Source organism: Marmota marmota, unplaced genomic scaffold, assembly GCF_001458135.2.
Source record: "Marmota marmota marmota unplaced genomic scaffold, marMar, whole genome shotgun sequence".
NCBI classification, from domain to species: Eukaryota; Metazoa; Chordata; class Mammalia; order Rodentia; family Sciuridae; genus Marmota; species Marmota marmota.
In genome coordinates, this window is record NW_025999977.1 from 302,836 (window position 1) to 327,165 (window position 24,330).

A 24,330-nucleotide genomic window follows, 5' to 3' on the forward strand; every position below is an offset into this window, starting at 1 on the left:
TCAAGGGACGCTGCAAAACTTACGTATTATTTGTTTGTTTATTTATTTATTTTGTGGTACTGGAGATTGAACACAGGGGCCCCACTAAGTACATCCATGTCATTTTAATCTTTTGAGATAGGGTCTAAGTTGCTTAGGGCACTAAATTGCTGAAGTTGGCCTGCAACTTGAGATCCTCCTGTCTTGGCCTCTCAAGTCAGTGGATATGTATGCACTACCACACCCCACTCCAAAATCATCATCTTTTTTTTTTTTTAATCTTTTAAAAGTCTTTCTTTCTTTTTTCTTTCTTGCAGATAATATGTTATTTAATAAGAGAACAAAACAAACAGTGAATGTAAGAGAAAAACAAAAACCATGAGTGCAAAGTGGAGAAGTCCATGGATACTCACAAAGCAACTAGGTCATAATAATAATAGTTTGCCTTTGATCACTGAAAAGAGTGTTCCCCATAATTCTCACAACAACTCTGTGGGAAGGATATACGTGTTCCAGCTTTGCTGTGAAAACTGTCCAAATACAAGTCCATTTCTACAAAGCCAGCCAAAATTGCCTGGTTTAGCTCTAAATACCAAATCTTATTTTTAAATGTTGGCGACAACATCAAAAAAAAAATTTAAGACATGTGTAAGCACATACTTTCTTGAAGAATCCAGCCTGATAAGTTAGTTTCTAAGATCTGATGGAGATACATTCATGAGGCAATTTAACCAATATTTTCTATGAATTTTCATCTACAAAACATACTGTATTGGGTATTATTTCAAAAGTTGCAACATATTATATTTCCTATGGTGAAAAATATCCCTGAAGCACTTAAAAGCATTTATAAATATTTACCTTCTTGTATATACAAATATAATAACAAAGAGGAAATTTCACATAACAAATCAGAAAAAGGATAAAGACTAGATAATATTCTCATTTAGGATACAACAGGGAAAGCAAGTCACAAAATACACAAAGCCATTGCAGTTACCTGCATTATCTTTTTGAAAGGGTTTTTTCCCCAGTGACAGGGGTGCCTTAGGTACTGCCCTCTTACTGTAGATCCCTTCCTTATGTTTAATGTTCACAGTGGCTGAGAGGTCGTCATCCCTTGTGCCTAGCACCTGAGCGGGAAACTCTGGAGCAATAGCATCATTGGACCCTAGAGAAAAATGGGAAGTTAATACAATTAACACAAACATACACTTGAAGTTAAGACAAACCTTTTTTAAAAATCTGCCTCTTAGACCACTTCTATGAAAAAAGCACTACAATGGGAGTGTTACAATGTCAAGACACATTAGTCAAACTGAAGCTATGAAACATGCAGAATAAATGCCAATAACACAAGGTGGAGAAACAAAGACATAAGAAAACATAAAGAGGAACACTGATCAGTTCAGGAAGGAGATTATTTCTAGCTCAGGAAGGTTTTGGAAAAAGAAAAGTATACCTTGCATTAAAAAATAGGCCTTCTGGTATGGAGAGAAAGGTACAAAGGCATTTAACACAGAAGTTACTACATAAACAAACACAAGGAATATATAAGAATAACTGACATTTTTATTGTCAGGCTAGACTATAGGATAGATTAAGAAGATGAGTAATATTTAAAAATAATTGGGACAAAATTCAGCAGTGCATGGAATCCCAAGCTGAAGAATAAAAATTTTATTGTACATGAAATGCAACATCGTTGAAGATTTCTTCATAATGGGATAACATCATCAGCTGCTTCAGGTAGATTTATCTGATAATACAACGACAAATACTGAAAGTAAGGGCTGGCATGGCTTAGTGGTAGAGGACTTTCTTAGCATATGCAAGGCTCAATGCCTAGTACTGAATAAGAGACAGACAGACAAAAAGAAAAAATGATATGTGACAAACAAAAGATTTGAAAGTATTCAAATTTCTTTTAAAATATATTTCAATACACTTATATCTGTTGACAAAGAGATCTACTATCTAAGCCACATCTAACAGGCAAAAGAACATTTCTGGATATAGAAAGGTTTGTAGTAACTATAGAATTATTTTCTACAAAGCTGTTTTTCTTTCTAACCCAGGACCCAGTACTTCATGGATTTCTGGAGCTTCTGTATATGGTAATAAGACCTGAGTAAGTACTGGTCTTACTAATACAGAGCAAATAAAGTCATGAAGGGTTTGTCAGGGTTGATTGTGAAGATTCTACCCAAGGCTTCTGGGTCAGATTTACAAATTATATTGGGCTCTTTCTCAGGTTCCTTATCATCACTTTCTATCATTTTGCCTCTTACCTCTCTGGCAAATCCTTATTATTCTTCCTTCTATCAAGTTACTCAGTGCTTGAGTTCTTCAAAGGGTCAGAACTGGACTCTCTTCTTAGCTAAACCCAATGACCATCAAGATAAGGCTGGTGACCAACAAATATATATCATGGCTGAGACCTTTCTTCTGAGCTTTACAGGACACAACTAAGCCTTATAGCATTTTAGTGGAGATAAGTAAAAGATGTCCTTCCTTAAATAACAAAAATTTAAGTTACTATATATTAGGTTACAACACAAACAACTGTAACTGGTAATAATTCTCTTCACAGACACTGTCAGACACCAGAGAACACACCCCAAGAACAGCATGCACATGCATATTCTATCCACCATCTCTCATTCTCCAAGAGAGGTAACCAGGTCAGGCTCACAGTCAGGTGGGGAACGACAATTAAGTCTCTGAAAATAGTAAATGAATAAGCAAGAGAATAAACCTCAGTAGAGTTGAAAGGCAGAGGGAAGAGACTGCAGATATGTGTATATACCAGTGCATCTATAAATAGCTATAGTATATGTGAGTATGAATTTACATTTGGAGCAGCACAAGAGTAAACATTATTGCCCCAGAACTCTAAGCAGCAATGATTGGGAATCTTCATGCCTGTGTATTTTCATACGAGAGTATGTTATGAGGTAAATAGTACAACCTCATATGTGATATGCATTCAACCCCAACACTTGTACATTGACTCTGTCTAAACTCAACCACAGATCTCTATGTAAATGTATAACAGAAGTCTCACTTTTTATATGTTCAAAGCAGATAATCTGATAATCTGATCATCTTTCCTCAAACCTGCTTCTTCCTCAATCTCTGTCTTAATAAATTTACCTAATTATATACTCTAGAAAACTAGAAGTCACTTTTCTCCAGCTTCTTCTCCCTCACTCTCTATAACCACCAAGGCCAGGAAGAATTATTTCCTAAAAATAAATTGACTATGTCTACTTCACCTTATCTCATCAACATCACTCTAATCCTAAATGCTGCCATCTCTGGTACTGACTACTGTAACAGCCTTCTAACCAACTGAAGTCTCCAACTTACACTTTGACCCTCTCCAACTCAGGTCTGTGACTTCCCTTGTATGATCCATTTCTACACAAAGCAGCCAAAATAAATTTTACAAAAATAAATAAAACCACAATTGCCTGCTAGAATAAAATCCAAATGCCTTAATATGGTTTAAAAACCTTGCATAATCTTGCACTTGTCTATCTTTAACCATATCTACCCACCATTCTGCTTTACTCTGTTAAATAAAATTTATAGAAGACCATTGTTTTGGGCTGAGCTCCTACACTCAGTCCCAACAGTCCAATCCAGAGTCACTTGTGCTAAGTACAATGCAATCAAGCTGAAACTTTCCACTGATAGATCAGTTTTCATAAAAACAGATGATTTATAGCAACCAACTGCAACTCAGTCTGAGCAGGAGTAAAAAGGAAGTCTACTCTTCTTTTATCCTCACATAGAAAGTAACCTAACACCAAGGTGTTAGTCTACTTCTTTGTTCCTGGTTTGGATACCTTATCAAAACCAACTGTTCTGCCATGCTCAGTGGGGCAACTCTTCTAAGGTATGCTGTGGTTGCTCCCAGATTAATGAATCTTTAACTAAATTTATTGAAAAAATTTTTCAATAAGCTATACTGCCCTTCTTTTCATTCATCAAATGCATCAACCTCATTTTTGCTTCAGGAGCTTTGGGCATAATCTTCTCTCTGGCCAGAACATTCTTGTCCTCCATTTTTTGCCTACTGAATTTAGACACCCTAAAGGTTTCAGTTCAAATGTTTCTTCCTTGGAAAGGCCTTCTTAAGCTCCTAAAACCAAACTGGGTCCTTCTGTTACCATTATAGAATGCTTTGTTTTCTTAGCACTTGTAATTTATAATTATATAATTAACTTGTGATTTAATGTCTGTCTCTCCACTTGAATATAAGTTCTATGGTAGAAGGACCTGTGTTTACTTTGCACACTGTTGTAAATACTGTTACTAGCAATTGTATCTGCCCAGAAGAAGGCAACAGCCTTAATATTTATTGGTTGAATGAATATGAGGTGATAATTTCTTGTCATTAAAAAAATCAACTTGGTCATTGAAAAAAAAAAACAAACCGAAAGTTTGAAGGAAATAATTTAAAGATTGTTACACATGTAACCAAACTTGTTTATATACCCTAAGGGAACATACACTGGCATCCCACCATATATAGTTTCATATTTTCTCTCATACAAGTAGCAATACACTTTAAATAGAATTCAGGGTTTAAAGTCAGTATTTAAGATGAAAACTCTTGCCATGCAGGGTCAAATCACCTTTGAAGGCACCATGTTGAAACTGACATCCCATATACTCAACAAATTTATCGGAGTCCACTTTTTCCTCTGTGCACACAACACACCACTGTCGCTGAACCTGAGAACATGGTGAAGAACTTAAGCTTGTGTGTAGAAGCCAGGTTGTACCAGAAAACCACTTCTTTAGAATAAATTCAGGGAAGCCAGTTATGCTTACACTACAAAAGGCAAATGAGGATTATGATGAATGAGGGTTGCCATCTCCCATTTCTTACTTCCCCAATATGCTCACAGAGGATAGAGAGAACATTTATACTTATAATATTCTCTTTTCTTCTTAAGTCTTCTGAGCACTACAGTGGATATTCCTAGTTCTTTCCCTAGATTCACAAAAAAATGGTCTTTTAAACATTATACTTCCTCTGACAAAACTGATTCAGCCAATACCTATTGTGTCCTTCCTGTTCAAGACAACCACTGAGATGATCCAGATTAGGTATTCAGTGATGATTTAATAAAAGGAAGTGGGAATGAAAGAAGAGAGGTAAAGAACCAGAAGATGGTTCTTGTCACAAAAGAGTACACAATTTGGTGAAGATCAACTTTAAGAAACTAACAAATGTTACCTCACTGTTGGTAAAATGATGATGATAGCATGCTATTTCCTAAGAATGTGATTGAAAATCGATCTTTGTGTGTTCTGGTCAAATAAGTGTGCAAATATAAAACGCTTTATGTGGGCTAAGGACGTGGCTCAGTGATAAGAGTGTTTACCTATCTGTCATGTGTGATCCTCAGTACCATAAAAAGAAAAAGAAAAAAAGGAAAGGGTGGGGGACAGTGGGAAAGTAGATTGGTTTCAATTCCCAATACCAACCCCCCTCCAAAAGTAAAAAACTAATTTTTTCTCTTTTGTTAAAAATATGTAATGAATTTCTTAACTGAATGACAATGCCAAAGTATGCTAAAATTATTTATTAGAACTAAATAAACTTCATTGTGTTCCAATTACCTGACCTCTTTATGCTATGTTTTCTTTTTTTCAAAATACCTTTATTTTATTTATTTATTTTTAAGTGGTGCTGAGGATCGAACCCAGCGCCTCGAACATGCTAGGCAAGCACTCTACCGCTGAGCCACAACCCCAGCCCCTTTATGCTATCTTTTCTGTTTTCTGTTCTTGTTCTTTAATTTCTTGCTAATTTCATACTCTCAACTGTGATTTGTAAGATAAATACTTAATTTTAAAATGCTATTATGAGGTTTTGTGGGTATTTTTTTCAGTATTTTCTTATTGTGGTTAAAAAATACATAACATAAAACTTGGCATTTTAATCATGTTTAAGTGTACAGCTTAGTGGCATTAAATACATTCACAATGTATGCACCATCATCATCATCATCTATCTCCAAATCTTATTCACCTTCCTAAACTTAAATTCTGTATCCATTAAACAATAATGTCACATCCTGCCCTCAACCTAGTACCTGGTAAGCATTATTCTACTTTTCATCTCTCATCAGTTTGACCTCTCTAGATCATTCATGTAAGTGGGATCATACAATGTGTGCACTTTTGTGACTGGCTTATCTCACTTAGCCTACTGTCTTCAGTGTTCATTCACCTTTTAACATATACCAGAATTTCATTCATTTTAAAAGGCTGAATAATATTTGATATATTTAAAACATTTTGTTTATACATTCATAAGTCAATTGACATTTGGGTTTTCAAATCTGGCTGCTGTGATTAATACTACAATGAATATAGGCGTACAAGTAGCCCTTTGAGACTGTTTTCATGTCTTTGGGTTATATACTTAGAATTCCTATATATTAAAGCAATTCCACTTCTATTTTTAATTTTTTTGAGGACCTGGTATACTGTTTTATACAATGACTACTCCATTTTACATTTCCATGAGCAATACACAAGGATTCCAATTCTTAACATTCTCATCAATACTTAAATTCTTTAAAAAAAAATGGTGATGCTTATGGATGTAAAGTATTACCTAGTTATGGTTTTGGTTTGTATTTACCTCATGACTAAATAATTTTTTAAATGTGTTTATTGGTTATTTGTGTACTTTCCTTGGAGAAACATGAACTTAGACTCTTGTCAATGTTTAAATCAGTCTGTCTGGCTTTTTGCAGTTTAGTTCTAAGAGTTTTTCACATGTTCAATGTATTAATGCCTTACCAGATAATTTGCAAATAGTTCCTCCTATTCCATGGAATATTTTTTCACTGTTGATGGTAATATTCTATGGCATACAGAATGTTTTTTATTTATCTACCTTGTCTTCTTTTGTTGCCTATGCTTTCAGTGTCAAACCTTCTTTACCCCATATTACCAAATTTTGAAATAAAACAAAACATCTTTAATATCTCCTACTAAGATAAAAATACAATTAAATTAGTTTTTCTTCTTATGGATTTCATTCCAAATATCTTTTGGTACTTCTCCCACTTTTTAGCTAAATATTTTATTATTTAGACTAAAATTTATGTAAACTGGCTTCAAATTCACCACTGGTCACTTCTGGCAATGTTTTATTTCTCATTCTTGAATGCTTCTTTTTGATTCATTTTTTCAGTTGGTTGAGTCTTCAAGTGAATTTCAAGAAGATCTGGAAGCAGAATATATTTTCTTGCTCTTGCATATTGATGAAAATGATTTTATCGCCATATTGCTTGATGAATATGCACTTGGGTCCACAATCCTTGAATTATAATTATATCCTTTCCCACTAAATATAGATTTTGTTGAGTTCATTTCTCACATTTAGAATTTTAAAGAAGGAAGAAAATTTTGCTCCTTAAACTAAATAACTTTAAAATATATACGCATGCTAATAGGTTTAACTCCCCCCACCCCCAACACTTTTTTAAGTTAAATCTTTCAGTAGCATATATCATAGTCTCTTAATACTGGTTTTTGCCTAGATTATATGCAAAACTGTCAATCTACATACTATGCTCTTTTTTATTTTTTTAAGAGAGAAAAAGTTTTCCTTAAATAAACCTTGAATTCAGCTGTCTACAAATATAATTCTTGGTTTGGTATTGTTAATTGTGCTTCTGTATCTCTTATGTCCTTCTCATATCCCAATTTTGTTTCCTTTTTCTTTAGTATTTCCAGAGACTTATTCAAGTTTATCCACATCAGCAATTCAATTTCCTTTACGTTAATTTTATCCTTTTTTGCCTGCAAAATATATTTTAAATCTGCTACCAAATCTTTAAGTTTACAGGCAGTCTTTCCTTGTTCATTGTGCCCCTTTCTTTAAAAAAAAAAAAAATGTTGAGATATAATCTACTACATAAAATTTACCCATTTACAGTATAGCTCAGCAATCTTTATTGTATTCAAAGTGAATACTGCACTCTAATTTTGTAAGTTTTCATCATTCCACAAAGAAACCCTGTATATATAAGCAGTTATTCCCCATTCCTGTATTCCCATAGCTTCTACCCATCATCAGTATTCTACTTTCTGTCTTTATGAATTTATTCTGCACATTTCACATAACTGAAATCACACAACATGTAACCTTTTTCTGGCTGGCTTGAATTGTTTTTAGTTTATTTCTACATTTAATTATGTTGGTTTTTGAAAAGAAGCTGCCAGTTTTTTCTACATATTTGAGGCCTTGTTGTTAAGTACTAGTTCCTATAAAAAGTTTATAATCAAGTGATGTTTAAAACTTATTGAAATCTTAAACATAAGAAATTTAATTTTATTTCATGTATCCTTCCTTATCCCAAGCCCAAAATAGGCTGAGAGAAATAACAGATGATTTTAAAAAGTACTGATAGCATATGTGGGGTTTCTGACTTCTGGGATGACATCATTTTATAATAGTCTAAGAATTACAAATCTAACCATTTTGTTTTGCTGTAAATTACTCATATATCTTTGTAGTACTTTCAGAACATACTATCAAAATATGCAATCATTTACATATTTTTTGAGTAGAACATTTAAATGTAATGAGTGAAAAAAATCATTAAAATACAAAATGTTTTTAAATTGAACAAAAAGATTTTATATTGATAAGGATTTTTGTCCTAAAGTAAAATGGCTGAATTGTTTCAAAATGAGAAAAAGAGAGGAACAGAACTAAAAATTTAAATAACTAACATAGATTCTTAAAAAACAAAAAAACCTGAAGTTTTATAAAGGATGGATCTTATATGAAATTTGTATGTGTTGACTATAAATAAAAATTATTTATAAGCTTTTCTAAAATCAAAATTGAACACACTGATATAAAGCCAAAATCTCGTTATTTACGTTTACAGCAACAAGACTTTGATCTGTTCTTAGTAAAATTTACAAAGAACCAACTTTAAAAATCAAAAGTTTTATGTTTTATCAAAATAACTTCTTGTGTTTTCTCCAGGTTATTGTTAGGTTTTGACTACTTGGGGAAATTAAATCTTTAAAAGAGGGTTTATTTAAGCACTTATTTGTTGCAAAATCTTTTAAATAATCACTTTGTTACTCTGGTTAAATGAACTATGATTGTTTTTTCAATTAGATGGCATACGTGTCATTAATACAAATATTCTAAAATTTTGTAAAATTTACAAAAGTGTGGTGATCTTGGTGAGGTACGATAGAAGACATCAGAACAGGTAGAAAGGAGACATATGGGACAAGAGTGGCCATGATTTAAAGTCCATTTTCACAAGGATTAAAAGTCGAAACTGAAAAGTCACTTTCACGATACTCTCATTAGAAACAGCACAATTAAATCAATAATTAGAACTTATCTGCAGGTTCATAAATAACTTCTTTTCTGACATAGCCCTAAAAGAAAAACAGGTCCAAGAATGCTTTTGTTCAACATGCAGATATTCATAAGATTTATATCTTTAGGATCAAAGTAGTTAATCTATGTGTCATACTCTGCATCACACCATCAATGTTACATCAATGTGGTACTGTTTAATTAACAAAACAGAACAATAAAACCCTTGATGTGAAATTATCAGTGATTTTTCATCCTAAACAAAGAAGAAAAGAAAATGATCCCTAGTAAGTAATAACTGACATGTCCAGTTAGCAACAGAAAGGAGGACTGAAAATACCCTCTCAGATCATGTCTTGGTACTATAGATTTTACACACATCAATATGCCTATGATGTGATTAGCATGTTCGTCTCCAATACCCATGCTCTATCATGTCTCTTATATTTTTTTTCTCTCAATAAAATCAATCTGTGCTTCACTTTGACCCTGATCTGTCCTTACATTCTTTCTGTGATGATGTCAATAACCCTTATGACCTGAGTTGAGATCCACCTCCCTTTTGGGAAACCTCCTCATGAGACAGGAATTTGAGAATAAAGGAAGAGATGCTGATTGATTTCACTGCAGAATAAAGGAAAGCTTGCTGATCCAAGGTTTGCTTCCAGTCTCCTGCCTCCGTCTTTTGGTTGCCATGCGTTTACAGAGAGGACCTTCCACATAATGTATTTAATTGGGTATTGTTTTAGTCAGTTTTTTTTGTTGCTGTGACCAAAAGACCTGACAAGAACAAATTTAGAGAAGGACAAGTTTATTTGAGGGCTCACAGTTTCAGAGGTCTCAGTCCATAGGCAGCTGGCTCCATTGCTCTGGACCCAGGCAAGGCACAAGGCAGAACACATCATATATGGGAAGAGTATGTGGTAGACAGTGGCTCAGGACATCACACCAGAAAGGAGAGAGCAACTCTTCTCACAACACACAAAATATATACCCTAAAAGTAAAAGTCATGCCCCCATGCCCACCTCCTCCAGCCACACCCTACCTGCCTACAGTTATCACCCAGTTAATCCATATCAAGGGATTAATGCATTGATTAGGTTAAGATCCTCCTAACTCAATCCTTTCACATTTAAGTTTTCTTGCATTGTTTTACACATTAGCTTCTGAGAGACACCTAGTACCTAAACCATAACAAATATCTTGTGACTCGGGAGCCATCTCTACAATCTACACTGGTACTTCTACTTTTAGGCTCAAACATCTGACTCCTTTTACTTATACACTTCAGATGCCCTTGATGGGATCTACACTCCAATCCAAAAACAAATAGTCAGATGATATGTAGCCTCAAATCCCTCAAGATTGAGGAATGGATAAAGGGAGGAATTGCAACAGGGGGTCCTTTAAAATTGAAAGACTCTGTAAATGGCTTTTTTCCTGCCAGCCTCATCTCAAGCTGGGAGTCCAAGCCCCAGGTACCAAAAATCAAAGAATCAGATTTATAATCACATGCTATGCATATTTCTTGGCTTTTGTCCTCTTCTTTTAAATTCTAATGCTAGTATGGCTTCTGGGAAGACAGGTTTAGGTTGGCTGTCTTCCCAGTTATTGCCAAACCAAAAATAAATTCAATTCTTTATCATCATTTCTCTCTTTTGTTAACTAGACTCCAAATAAAGATAAGTGACCAAGTTGTCTGTTGGGACCCAGAGTCAAGCTGCTTGAATCCGGAGGCTGTTGGGGTAAACACCAGTCAGTGCCTAGGAAGGTTTATTATTCAGGGTGGTGAGATAAGAAGGACTTCAAAGAATAACAAAGGTAAAGAGAAGGACAACTGACCATTTCCCTGGTCTCCAATCTTTAGACGGGTATCAAAGCAGAGCAAACTTGTTTGTAAAGTTAAAGAATGAACTCAAGTGCTGGGGTTATGGCCCAGAGGTAGAGCACTCACCCAACATGCATGAGGCACTGGGTTCGATCCTCAGCACCACATAAAAATAAAATGAAGGTATTGTGTCTACCTACAACTAAAAATTAAATATTAAAAAAAGAATGTACTTAAAAACCATCTGAAGAAATTCATCAGTGCAGTAGGCATACAACCAATCCTCTTTATATTTCCCTTGCTTGTGAGCACAGTGTGGCCCTCCATTTTGTCCAGCCTTTCACCACTGAAGAGTGTGTAATAAAATGTCCAAATTCTTTCCACTGAGTCTTCCAAGTTCTTTCTTTGGCTGCCAAAAGATGTCAATGGATAGCAGGACACTAAAGTCCTCAGAAAGTACTGGAACACCTGACCAGATTTCTACTGTAGATAGATATTCTATCTTCTGAACTAGCAATAAAAGGGATCAAAAGATTTTCCTACTGACAATCAACTAAGTGAGCCTGTTTTATTTCTAGTAAGTGTGTTTTAAAAAACAAAGCTTTGCAGAAGGTAAAAATTTCTCGGTTTCTGACTGTAGATTTAACCCTCAGCATTTCAGCTCCTTTACAGTGGGAGATTAGAGGTTGTATCAGAGCTGTTAATGTAGTTGCCATGAGAAACTAGTCTGTTCCATTTTCATATAAAACTAACCCAAAAATCTGCCCAATTGCAGGAACTTTTATTTTCTTTCCATTTCTGCACAAAGTTGTTTATAGACAAATCAAGAAGAAAATCATTTGTCTAAAGTGAACCGAGTAATATCCTACAGAACACCCAAAATGTTATTCCATCAAATCAAAACGTTTTTGCCTTGGATCCTAAATATAATATTTAAGTTATACTCTTTGTACGTATATTCTGCCAAAATACATAAGTCCACCTCCAGAAGGTGCTATACATTTCCTAAATTTGCAGTTCCCTTATAATGTGCTCACAGGAATGTTGCAGGATATTTTAAAATTCTAGGGGAAGACAGTGATAATTAATATCTGATGTATTCCATAAACTATAAGCTCAAGGTAGTTTAATATGTCAACATCTGATAGTGTTATGTCCCTTTCAATGCTTGCCTTGTCTTTGTAAAGCTGGCTTTTGGGCATTTGCTGTTATAAAAAATAGGAAATAAGAGAGGCTGTCCAAATGGATCTCAAGTACCTAACAGTACCTAACAGCTGCACATATATCATTAGGAACCGTGGTTACTTATGAACAAAATTTTTTTTCAAAAACCAAAGCCATAGGAAATAAGTTTTGTTTACTAAGTTGTCAGATCAAAACAGTATTTATGTCCTAATAACCTAGTAGCTACTTGAAAAAACACTTTTTGTACTTATCTGCATCAGACATAATTTGAGGAGAAAACAGCACTGAAATATTAAGGGCACTGTGAACCAAGAAAGCTTAGAAACCTTTTCCATAAATGGAATCCACTAACCTAAACAAATAATTGTTCATGCAATCTGATCAAATAACTTACCTTTCCGAATCAAAGATAAAGACATGCAAAGCTACATACTTCACTGAAGATTAAGAAGGAACTTTAATTTGTCATTTTATAATCAACCAGCCAACACACAAATAAATTTGCAAAAAAAATAAAAATTTGACTAATTTCTGCATAATACCTGAATGTGAACTCTCAATGGTGGTATCAGATTTGGAATCTGGAAATGAAGGAACTGTTTCTAATTGTGGAACATAGTACATCTTCGAACTACCAGGTGGTTTATATGGCAACAGTAAAGGCTGGGCTAAAGAGGTAAAGATAAGAACAATTAATAAAAAAAGAGATTAATTCATTGAATACATATTAGCACATTCCATGTACAAGACAGTGTTTGAGTTTCTTAATGATGTATCAATGAACTAAACAGAAATCAATCTTTGTTTTTCAAGAGGAATCAGAATTCTAGAGATGGGAGATACATGGTACACAACTAAACTAAATGAGCAAACTCTCTAGTATTTTAATAAATTGTCAGTGATATGAAAAAACAATTAGAAAATATTGTGAGAGGTTGGTAATACAGGGAAAATTAGGACAGGATGCTCTTAAAATAGGATGACACAGGCAGGTCTCATTGAGAAGATGAGTTTTTATAGTAATGAATTTTTAGATGGCTCTAACTAAAAAAACAGGTTTTCTTACATTGAACTCAAAATCTGGTCATTGTTAATATCTCCTGCTAGTCTTATTCTACTCCCAGAGTCACAGAACATAGTTCTTTTCTTGTGATACTGTTTTGAAACAAAGTTTCCATTATAAAAGTATAAATTCTCAATATTAAGAAAATACAGGTAAAAAAGACAAGGTCATGTGCCACTCATGGTATTTTAATGTATATCCTACCTATCTTTCCCCCATTTTTTGTTTACATAATTGTCATATAGTAAGTATAATCTGAATTCAGCTTTTCTACTTTACATTAATAAAACATTCATTTTATCCTATCTTTCTTATTTCTTATGGCAATACCACAGATAAAATGTATTCAACCTTGTTCTTACTGTTGAAAATTTAGGAGGAGTTAAAATTTTCAATTATAGTGAAGAGTTTTCTGGTTATAGCATACTTATTCTTCCCTGCTGCCCACCCACCTCAGTTAAATTCTCTGTTTATAGAGTGAAAAACTATACCATGTATGAAATTTTTTTTTTTAAAGTCCAGCTGTAAAAATACTTTCTCAAATGTCTGTGCCAATTTATTCTTACTCTAATATAGTATGTATAGTCATTAAGAAATAATTCTTTGCTAATATGGCTAATTATTTAAATATGCTCTTATTTGATTAGTGTAGAGCTAAACTTTTTTTCTATACATAGTTGTCCCTTGGTAGCTGGGGGATTGATTCCAGGACCTCCCCAGACACCAAAATCTGTGGAGGCTCAAATCCTTTAAGTAAAATTGTGTAAAATGACACAGTATTTGCACATTCTCTTGAATACTTTAAATCTTCTCTAGATTTCTTGTATTTGCTAAACTGCACTGTTAAGGGAATAAAGAGAAGACAAAAGTTTATACATGTACAGGTGCAATTATTTTCTCTGAATATTTTCAATCTGTGTTTGGATTCATGGATGTAGAACCCACAGATATGGAGGGGCAGGTGTACTTATTTTTCTTTCATGGTGTGGTATTAACCATCAAGTGGCCAATAATATTTATCCTTCCTTCTCCTTTCATCTATACATTATATTTTCCAATCTTCCTTACAACAACCATGTCTGAACATGTGACCAAGTTTCAGTCTACAGGACGAAGCAAGAATGAGTACAAATTTCAGGCATTCCATTAAAGGGATCCCATTATAAGCGCCACCTCTTCTTAGGCACTGCATATCATGGTAGTTTCCATGCAGATTTGGGAGTCACAATTAAAGGATGCGGGGAGGGCTGGAGGTGTAGCTCAGTGGTAGAGTGCATGTTTTTTTTCCCAACAAACAAAAAAGTCAGAGCCTACAGAGGTGGAGCACAGCTACCAAACCTAGACCACCACCTACCTGCAGTTCAGAATTTCTATGATAGAATAGCTGCTATTACACTAATACCTAGTCAGTAAGCAATTGATCAATTTTATATCAACTGGAGCCAACAATCACTACTGATCCTGAGCAAAAACCCTTTTTTGCCTTACTTTCCTTACCTACAAAATGTGCTTGAATGACAACACTTACCACTTAGGGTTATTGTAAAAATGTAAATGAATTTAAAAATATGAAGTGTCTCAAGGAGTAATACTGATATGTTTAGAGGTAAAGCATTGAGTTCTTTCAATCCTCTTTGCTCTAAGTAATATATTTATTTGAATAACACATTATATGTACCCTATTTTCACCATTATGACAAATAAGAGCAAAAAGAGTTACTCTTTTTTTCCTCCAGATTTTCTTTTATTCTTCCTGATAAAATTAAGTCAAATACACAAGTCCAAAAGAAGAAATCCATTAGAAATCTGAGCAGAACTCTGTTAGAGTACATATTTACTAGGAAACAAATGGCATCTTTACAATATTCAGCTTTCCCAGCCAGAAACACCTTTCTCTTAATTTAGTCAATTATTATTTTCTCTTTTCAATCTCTACGCAAAGGATTAATATTTTCTGTATACAAGACATATAAAACATTCATTTAGGTTATTTTTCAGTATTATATGATCATAAAAACAGAATTATGATGAACACTATCTCCTGGCTGAACACCTCAAATCTCCTTTAATTTCTCTTATTATCTACCACAGCTAGATGGATTTCTAGTTGCCCACATCTGTATAAAAATCAAAATGCTCTTGATAGAGTCTAACTGTCCGGCAGTAGAATGAGATTTCCTTCATTATGAACAATAACAACCTTTATATCCTTAGAATTGTGTTAATATCCTTGACAGTTCTGATGACTTATTTTGGCATTGAATTTCACAGTTAATTAACTGTCCAAGTCAGAAAAGTAAGTAAGAACATTTACATCAAACGAAGTAAGACAAAATGCTGATGCCTAAAGGGGAATTCACTGTACTTACCACGTCTTATAACCCACAACTATGCTAAACCAAAAAAAAAACAAAAAAACAAGTTAACTTAATTACTATTATGGTACTAGCTGGGGGACAACACTTTCTAGGACTAGAATGCTACATTATAGAATATGGTATATGTATGTACTGAACCATATACTGTATTTGCCTATATCAAGTGCCAGAAAGAATACATGCATTTAGGATCAAAGGTAGAAGCCCTTTCAGAAATTTTTTTTCTTTCAATCTTTGTGATTCTGATGTTTATTAGATGGAAGATCTCAGAAATGAGACAGGGAAATTTCCACAAAGGACAGAAGCTATCTAGCCATTTTATATTTTTTTCTTTCATTAAAGCAATAAATAGAGTAGTATGCATAGTGTTGACTAACTCTTGATTGACCTGAATTATCAAGAAGAAATAAAGTGACCTTAAAAATCATGGTCATTAGGAATATAACTAACACTTGGGAGACTACTTAACATGCCTGATGATAGAAATAAACAAAAAATTAACTTACCCTACATATGCAGGGCTAGTGAAGTCTCAGTTGACTTAAGAATTTTATACCACTCTTACAGGCATAATAAAACAGGAAAATTTTTCTTAAAAAAGGGTTGCAGCCTCCATTCTATTTGGTTATTATTGTAGTCATTATTATTAGAATACTGATTTATTCATTTTCTTTCTCCACCAGTGTACATAAAGCTTGATAGTAATGGTTAACTGTGCAAAACTATAGTGCAATGGCTATTATATGGAGATGGAAGATTCTGAGACAGATAACTGGTCCACGTGTCATGTCCCCCACACCTCCATCCCCCTAGTGGAGAGTGAACTCAGGGACTTGTGCAAGTGAAGCAAACAATCTACCACACATCCCCAGCCCTGGATACAACAGTCATTTTTATTGTTGTTGTTGTTTTTAGTTATATCCAGCCATAGAATATATTTTGACAAATTTATAGAAACACCGAATCTTATGCTAATTAGGATCCCAGTCTTGTGGTTGTATATGATGTAGAGAATCACTGTGATGTATGTACATAGGAAAGTTAAATCAGATTCATTCCACAGTCTTTCCTATTTCCTGCCCCCCCCCTTCCCTTCATTGCCCTTTGTCTAATCTACTGAACTTCTATTCTTCCCCTCTCCCTAACAGTCTTAAGGTTACTTTGGACCATGTGCCTGGGGAGAACAAGTGAGTACTCAGCAAATAATGCTTACCTCTATAAAAGAAAGAAAGAACTGGAAAAAGGTAAAGAAGAAAATTCAATAATAAATTTCTTTAAAATTTTGAAAATAGAAAAATATAAACATATAGTATATTGCTTTGAACTTTTAAATCATAGTAGGTAAAAAGTAATAGGTTTAAAATACAATTCTTTGTACTTTAAAGTACATTTTTTAAATGAGCTTTTTTAAAAGCCTCAATTTTTAAAATTTTGACCCACAGTATTCAAAATAATAAATTTGGATTTGTAAATTAAATAAGATAATCCTTGAATAAATGCATATAAAAAACATTAACCATGGGGCTGGGGTGGTGGCTCAGCGGAAAAGCACGTGCAAGGCCCTGGTTTGATCCTCAGCACCACATAAAAATAAATAAAATAAAGGTATTGTGTCCAACTACAACTAAAAAATAAATATTAAAAAGAAAAAACATTAACCATGGTCTCTATATACTGATTCACTGGATGCACTGGATGTAAATAGAGGTAAAAATAAGTTTTCACAACTGAGATTCCTCTCTCATGTTTCTGCCACCATCATGAGAGCAACATACCTGGGTATCCTGGGTCTTAGAAACACCTGGAACACGCCCAAACCATTTCTGCAGGCCAAGCCCAGCCAAAGTCCGACTGACCCAAAGCCCAGGTATGAGAAAAGCAAATGTTTGTTATAAGCCACTAAGATATTTGAGGTTGCTTGTTATACAGCATCACTGTGACAAGAGGCAACTGACACAGAAAGGTACTCTTCGAGATTACTGACTAAATTACACAGTTTTGGTATGGTTTTCTTTCATAATAAAATATTTAAGAATTATAACCAATTTAGGCATAGTCTATCAATATGCAGATGGGTAAGCTTTTTGCATTAGAAGGAAAACTTAAAATATATTTTATGTAGATTTATTTAAAATGTTAAATATTTTAAAATTAGCAAGGTTCCAACCTTCATATGAGGAAGAATAGAAACTTAAATGTTAATTTTCCTACTGTTGGGCTGAGGTTGTGGCTCAGAAATAGAGCGCTCGCCTCGCATGTGTGAGACCCTGGGTTCAATCCTCAGCACCACATAAAAATAAATAAGTGAAATAAAGTAATTGTGTCCAACTACAACTAAAAAGTAAATATTTTTTTTTAATTTCCTACTGTATACTTAAAAAGGGAAATAATTTATAACTTAATTTTAAATGTTATATAGTATAAACACTATAAAAATATCACTTATACTTAAATATCACTTAAACCATAGCACACAAAAACACTCTAAATATAGACCTTATGATATAGACTACTAGCTATTTTCCAAAATCCATTTCTTCTTCATACTGAAAAATACAGCTAAATTATATTCCTAGTGAAAGTGATTTGGGACATTTCTAGGTTTTGCCTATAAAACCTCCCTCATGTGCTCCATGCTTTTTTGCTCATTCATTCCAGTTGACTATAACGGCGAATCTAAAATAACTTCAGGTTCTACATTTTAAAGACAGCGGGGTAAGTAATCAACCTGGGTTAATCAGAGATTATAAGCACAAAATAAACTACTATTTTGTTTGCACTACCACATATATTTGCATCTGTTAATTGTAGTATACATTAATATAATCTAAAATGCCAATAATGTTTTGCCTACCTAACGGCAGATCTTAATTGTTTATGTTATTACAAAGCATCTGCATTCTTATTACAAATATCATGTGACAAAAATAAGTCAACCACAAGCAGCATGATTCCAAACATGTTAACTCTACTAGAAATAAAGGTAAGCTTTTCACTGTGGACTTTATGGAGGGCTACCACGGCAGGTGCCTCAGGTCTGCAAATTTAAGAACCCAGAACCCCGGCCCGCCATGAGGAGTAACAAAACTGGACAGTGGGCTTAATATAGAATATAGAACATTGAAGGGAGCAGCCTGTCATAAGGTTGCTTATTAGCAAAAGGATCACCAGCAGCTGAGTACTGGAGCCTGGAGCATTGGCCTTTCGTGAGGATTTGAGAATGGAACACTGAAGTGCAAGTTATAAACCTATTGGCAGCACCTAAGCCCAGGGGGGAGGCTATACCCCTCAAAGGATGTCAGTTTCAGGGATCAGTAACTGCTATTGATTTGGATTCTGAAAACCTAAACAGCTTCAACAATTGGAAACATGGTCACTTTGTGTATCAGACTGTTTTCAATAGTCAAGAGATTATCTGGCAATTTTTTCTAGGCCAGGCCCACCCATTTGGTGTCATTACCCTGCCCAACAGGAGCTTCTATACCTTTTAGTCAATTTATGTGTTCAAACTGGTTGCCTTTATATTGGAAGGGTGAGATCTTTAAGCCAAAAACTGTTTGCTCACTTGAATATAATGTCTGTAATTACCTTCAACTAGTACCATAATAAACAATGGTCTTTGGTGTCAGTTCTTTGAAAAAAAAAAAAAAAGGAAGAAAGATTTAAAAAAAAATAGTAAATCATATTCTTTTCAAAGCTATATAAATAAAAGATGGATATAATAATCATGTGGCTCCTAATTCTTAAATTAAGTTTAAGAACCAGGAAGACAAATATCATAAATTTCTAAGGTAATCACATGTAAAAGTTGATAAAATGACCTACAATGCAATCATATTCTCTTACCATCTGTGCCACGAGAAGTAGTAATTTGTTGCACTGAAGATGATGAAGCAAACTTGACAGGACCTTTCAGTGGATTTTTAGTATGTGGCTCTAGAATTTTACTTCCATGATCTTCAGCATTAATAAAAATCTCAGATGAAAACATGGTCTTTTCTGGGCTTTCTGTTGTTATCTGAGTGACCGCATCAGATGATAACTTTTCAGAGGCAAATAACGAGGTCTTACTCTGTTCTGGTGAACTGAACAAAAAAGAGGATTATAGCAGGTCATATCCTTAGTCAGGAACATTTAAGTAGTTACAAGGAAAATTTTGTGAACACAACAATCTCAAACAATCTCAAATGCTACTAAGGTAGTTATACCATTCACTTTATCAGATACATGTTAAAATGTGATCACGTTTAATTAAAAAATATATATATATATGTATGTGTGTGTGTGTGTGTGTGTGTACATATATATGTACTAGGGATTGAATATAGTATAGGGGTGCTTAACCACTGAGCCATATCCCCAGACCTTTTTTATATTTTATTTAGAGACAGGATCTCACTAAGTTGCTTAGGGCCTCACTAATTTGCTGAGGCTGGCTTTGAACTCATGATCCTCCTGTCTCAGCCTCTTGAGCTGCTGGTATTACAGGCATGTGCCACCGTGCCTGGCTTTAATTTTATTTTAAAACCTAATCTTAATTTTAATTTATAATGTCATTATGTAATTTAACAAAGGAAATGGTACTTTTCATTTGAAGTGAATATAATTCATTTATTTGTTTTTAATTGTAAGATTAGGGCATCATGCTAAAAGCCTAGGAATACAAAGATGAAGAAGAAACAGATCCTAAATACAAAGATGAAGAAGAAACAGATCCTACCGTCAAGTGGTTTATGTGTCAATGGGCAAAGGGGGGAGAAGAGGGGAATCAGAAGTTTTCAATGTTAGCTAAATATATTAAGATTATAAAGAATTCATATTAAAACAATAGAGTACATAAACAATTGAATAAATAACTAGGAAGAACAGACAAATTTTGCTTAAGAATTTCAAATAACATGTTAGATACTTCCCACCAAAGGAGGTAAAAGCTTACTCTATCTTCCCCCTTGGGTACAGACAGAACTTAGTGACTAGATTTCAAAAGAAGAGAATGTTAAGAGTAGCTTCACAGTGGAGAAACCTAGCAAAACATTGCCTTACACAAGTTAGCAAAGTTAACATCATCAGTAATGATATGTGGATATCATATTCTCCATATGATGTAAGAGAAGCATATTTCATCTTTGTAGTATTCTTTCCCTAAACCTAAAAAAACACACAAAAAAAACAATTTAATCAAGAGAAAAACATTAGCCAAACCCAACAGGAGCTGCTATTTCTCACCAGTACTCCTCAAAACTTCCAAGTTCATGAAAAACAAGGAAGAATACCATATACCACAAGTGGCTAAGATTAACAACTGTCTATCTCCATCTGGACTGCTGTGACAAAATCCCATATGCTATGTGGTTTCAGAAATGTATTGCTCATGGTTCTGGAGTCTGAAATGCCCAAGACCAGGGCAATGACAGATTTTGTGCTTACTGACTACACTCTGTTTGGTTCATACATGGCACCTTCTCATCATGTCCTAACATAGAAGAAAAGAACAGACAGCTTTCTGGGGTTTCTTTTGTAAGAATGCTAACTCAAACTGAAGAAACACCATCACAGCCTAATTACTTTTCAGAGGTTCCCCTGTTAAATCATTACTTTAGGGGACTGGGCTCAGTATACTAATTTAGAGAGGGCACAGGCATTCAGACCACAGCAACAACGGTATGGAATGTGATATTACCAGACGAGGTTTTGGAACAGAAAAAGAAAATTAATGGACAAACAGGTGAAATGTAATTAAAGCCTGCAAGTTAGTTAAAACAACATATAAATGTTGGTGTCTTACCTTTGTCAAATATACTATGACAATGTAAGATATTAACAGGAAAAACAAGGAAAAGGCTATAGAGGGCTCTATTTTGTGTCTTTTCTATAAATCTAAAATTATTCAAAAAAATAAAAAAAATCTGTACAAAAAGAGGGGATAATATTGTACAGTATTAGAACAATATTAAGAACAGAGCAAGCTGGGCATGGTGGCGCACACCTATAATTCCAGAGACTTGGGAGGCTGAAGTAGAAGGATTTCAAGTTCGAGGATAGCTTCAGCAACTTAGTGAGACCCTGTCTCAAAATAAAAATAAAAAGGGCTGGGGATGTGGCTTAGTGTTTAAGCTCCCCTAGGTTCAATCCCCTGTTTAAAAAAAGAGAGAGAGAAAATTCATAAAAACAAAAAAATTTTAATCTCTACTCTGTGCCTAATATACACTAACTGAAAAGGATAATCATTAAAAAAGAAAAAAACTTGACCAATCTCTTTTGCACACAGAATGTAAAAATCCCAAACAAAATGTTGTGTGTGCGTATTATGTGCTTGCTTGTTCTATCACTGTATACACATCCACCCAGATGTGTGTAAGCGAATTCATACAAGATAGTTTTACCAGAGGAATACAAGGAGAGTTAACATTAAAAAAAAAAAAAAAAGCAATCAATGCGATTCACCACATCAATAAAGGAGAAAACACATTATGACCATACCAACATAGGAAGAAACAGAATTTAATAAAACTTAATAGTTATGCACCATCATATTTAATAGCAAAATACTAAGAATGTTCCCTGTGAAGTTCAGAGCAAACAAGGATACCAATTCTCACCATGTATTTTAGTTAAGGAGATAAATAATATTTGCAGGAGGCAGGAAAAAAGAAATAGATGTATATGAATAAAGAAGGAAAAATAATTTCTTTTCATATTTCATACAATGTGTGCACAGAAAATCCAAAATAATCTATATTCAGCTTAGAGTATAAGTAAATTTTGGAAAGATAAAACATCAAATTTTTAAAAAGTCACTAAATTTTTCTTATCAGAAAAGTAAATTAAAATCTAAAAAAAGTCATATGCAGTATCATAAAAATATCAAATACTTAATAAGTCTAATAAAAGATATAATAATTATATTAATACAGAGAGAAATTAAAGGTTATCTGAAAAGGACACTTCCACTTCAAGTAGTACATAACAGGGTATAATAGGCAGCCACAGGCCATCACTCCTACTGCAACAAACAAACAAAACTGAATACATTACAAAAATCAGAGTTTAAAAAAAGCCATAGAGCTATAGAAGCAACCGAGAAATATTATCATATTGCTAATCAACATGCTAGAGAGACATATTTTTGATACTTTTAGGTAGGGATTTGGTAATACACAGACATACTCCACTCAGAAAGAAAAATCGCTAGAGTTTTGATTAATATCTGAGTTGGTATAATGAAGTGGAATCTAGAGGAATGCTCAGCTGATTTCTCAATAACACATTTTTTAGTGCTTTGGTGGAACAGAAGGCTGAGAGATTAATCCAAAACAACAAGAATAGTCTAGGCACTAGAAGAATTCTAGTCCCACTAGATCAAAAGGCCATTGGCAAATATATGTCTGGCCTCCCCTTAAAAATACATCTACCATATGCAGAAGCTAGTCCAAAATAAGGAGGAAGAAAAGGAAAGACAAGAAAGAGGAATTCCATCAAAATTAAAGAAAGATCAGTGAAGTAGAAGAAGGGGATTAAGTGGGAGGGAGGGAGGACAGGATAAGGGAAGAATAGTGGAATGAATCTGGTCTAACCTAAGTATCTATATGAACATATCACAGTGTTTCCCAACTTTATGTATAACCACAAGGCACTACTTTAAAAAAAAAAAAAAAAAACAAACCTTAAATAAATAGCAGATCAGAATAGAAGGAAAGAAACGGGGAAGAAAAGAAGGAAGGAGAGAGGAAAAGGGGTAGTATCAGAGACTGAATTAAAGCAAATTATATTTCCATGCTTTTATAATTATGCCAAAATAAAAACTAAGGTTACATGTAACTTAAAACAACTAATAAAAACACAAAACAAACAAAATACATCTACCAGATTTAACTAACACTGAGGAGAACTTTGAAAAACATCATCCTCTGTCAAAAGTGCCAATACCAAGAAAGGGACTAGGGTCAGAAAAACACTTGCAATAGTAAGAGTGCTTATGAGACAAAGTTCCATTGAGTAAAATTTAACTGCAACAAAAACCTGGCAGGTCTTCCCTTATAACATTTACCATATTCTAAAGCTATGAAGAGTAAAGAATCTAAAGAGCTAAATTTAAACAACTGAGAGACTTAACTGAGAGTTTCACAATATTTAAAAGAATTAAAGATATGTTGGGCACAAAGGAAAAATCCAGAAAATCCACCAATCTGGAAAAATCATGGGATAGAATAAGTGAACTAAAACTCCAACACAACTCGAACAATCCTTGAAGTGATTGAACTGATTAAGATACCCTAACTGATTAACAGAGAAAAGGTTATATACTCTCTGGTGGAAAAGTAATACCCTTAGATTCTATGACTCTCTTTTTTACAATGTCTAGCACATTAAAAAAATAAAATTTATGAAGCAGGAAAAAGTCACCAAAACTAGAGGGAAAAAAAAAAAAAAACAGTAAGAAAAACTGATTTAGGAAAGATTCTAATACTGTAGTTAGCACAGAACAACTTTAAAATGATTACTAAAATA

The 24,330-nt window shown here is 33.9% G+C and overlaps 1 protein-coding gene and 1 long non-coding RNA gene across 12 annotated transcripts in view; one reads left to right on the top strand and one right to left on the bottom strand.

The window, feature by feature from the left end:
- Alms1 (ALMS1 centrosome and basal body associated protein) overlaps positions 1-24,330 on the bottom strand; it is a 180,538-nt gene that overhangs the window by 57,024 nt on the left and 99,184 nt on the right. For 9 of the 11 annotated variants that reach the window (XR_007348008.1, XM_048804102.1, XM_048804104.1 and 6 more), the window contains 3 exons: positions 19,669-19,907; positions 12,924-13,049; positions 980-1,150 (listed from right to left, as the gene is read on the bottom strand). Coding sequence is in view for 9 of the 11 variants with exons in the window: in XM_048804102.1 (XP_048660059.1) it covers positions 980-1,150; positions 12,924-13,049; positions 19,669-19,907 (536 nt within the window). In the remaining 2 variants the exon portion in view is untranslated. Of the gene's footprint in view, positions 1-979; positions 1,151-2,270; positions 2,387-12,923; positions 13,050-19,668; positions 19,908-24,330 lie in introns of those variants that run through there. The other 2 variants (XR_007348009.1, XM_048804101.1) reach the window with 2 other exon arrangements.
- On the top strand, positions 1,051-17,374 carry LOC125617140. Its single transcript, XR_007348011.1, has 3 exons — positions 1,051-1,167; positions 8,430-8,434; positions 17,364-17,374. It is a non-coding gene; the product is annotated as an uncharacterized LOC125617140 (long non-coding RNA).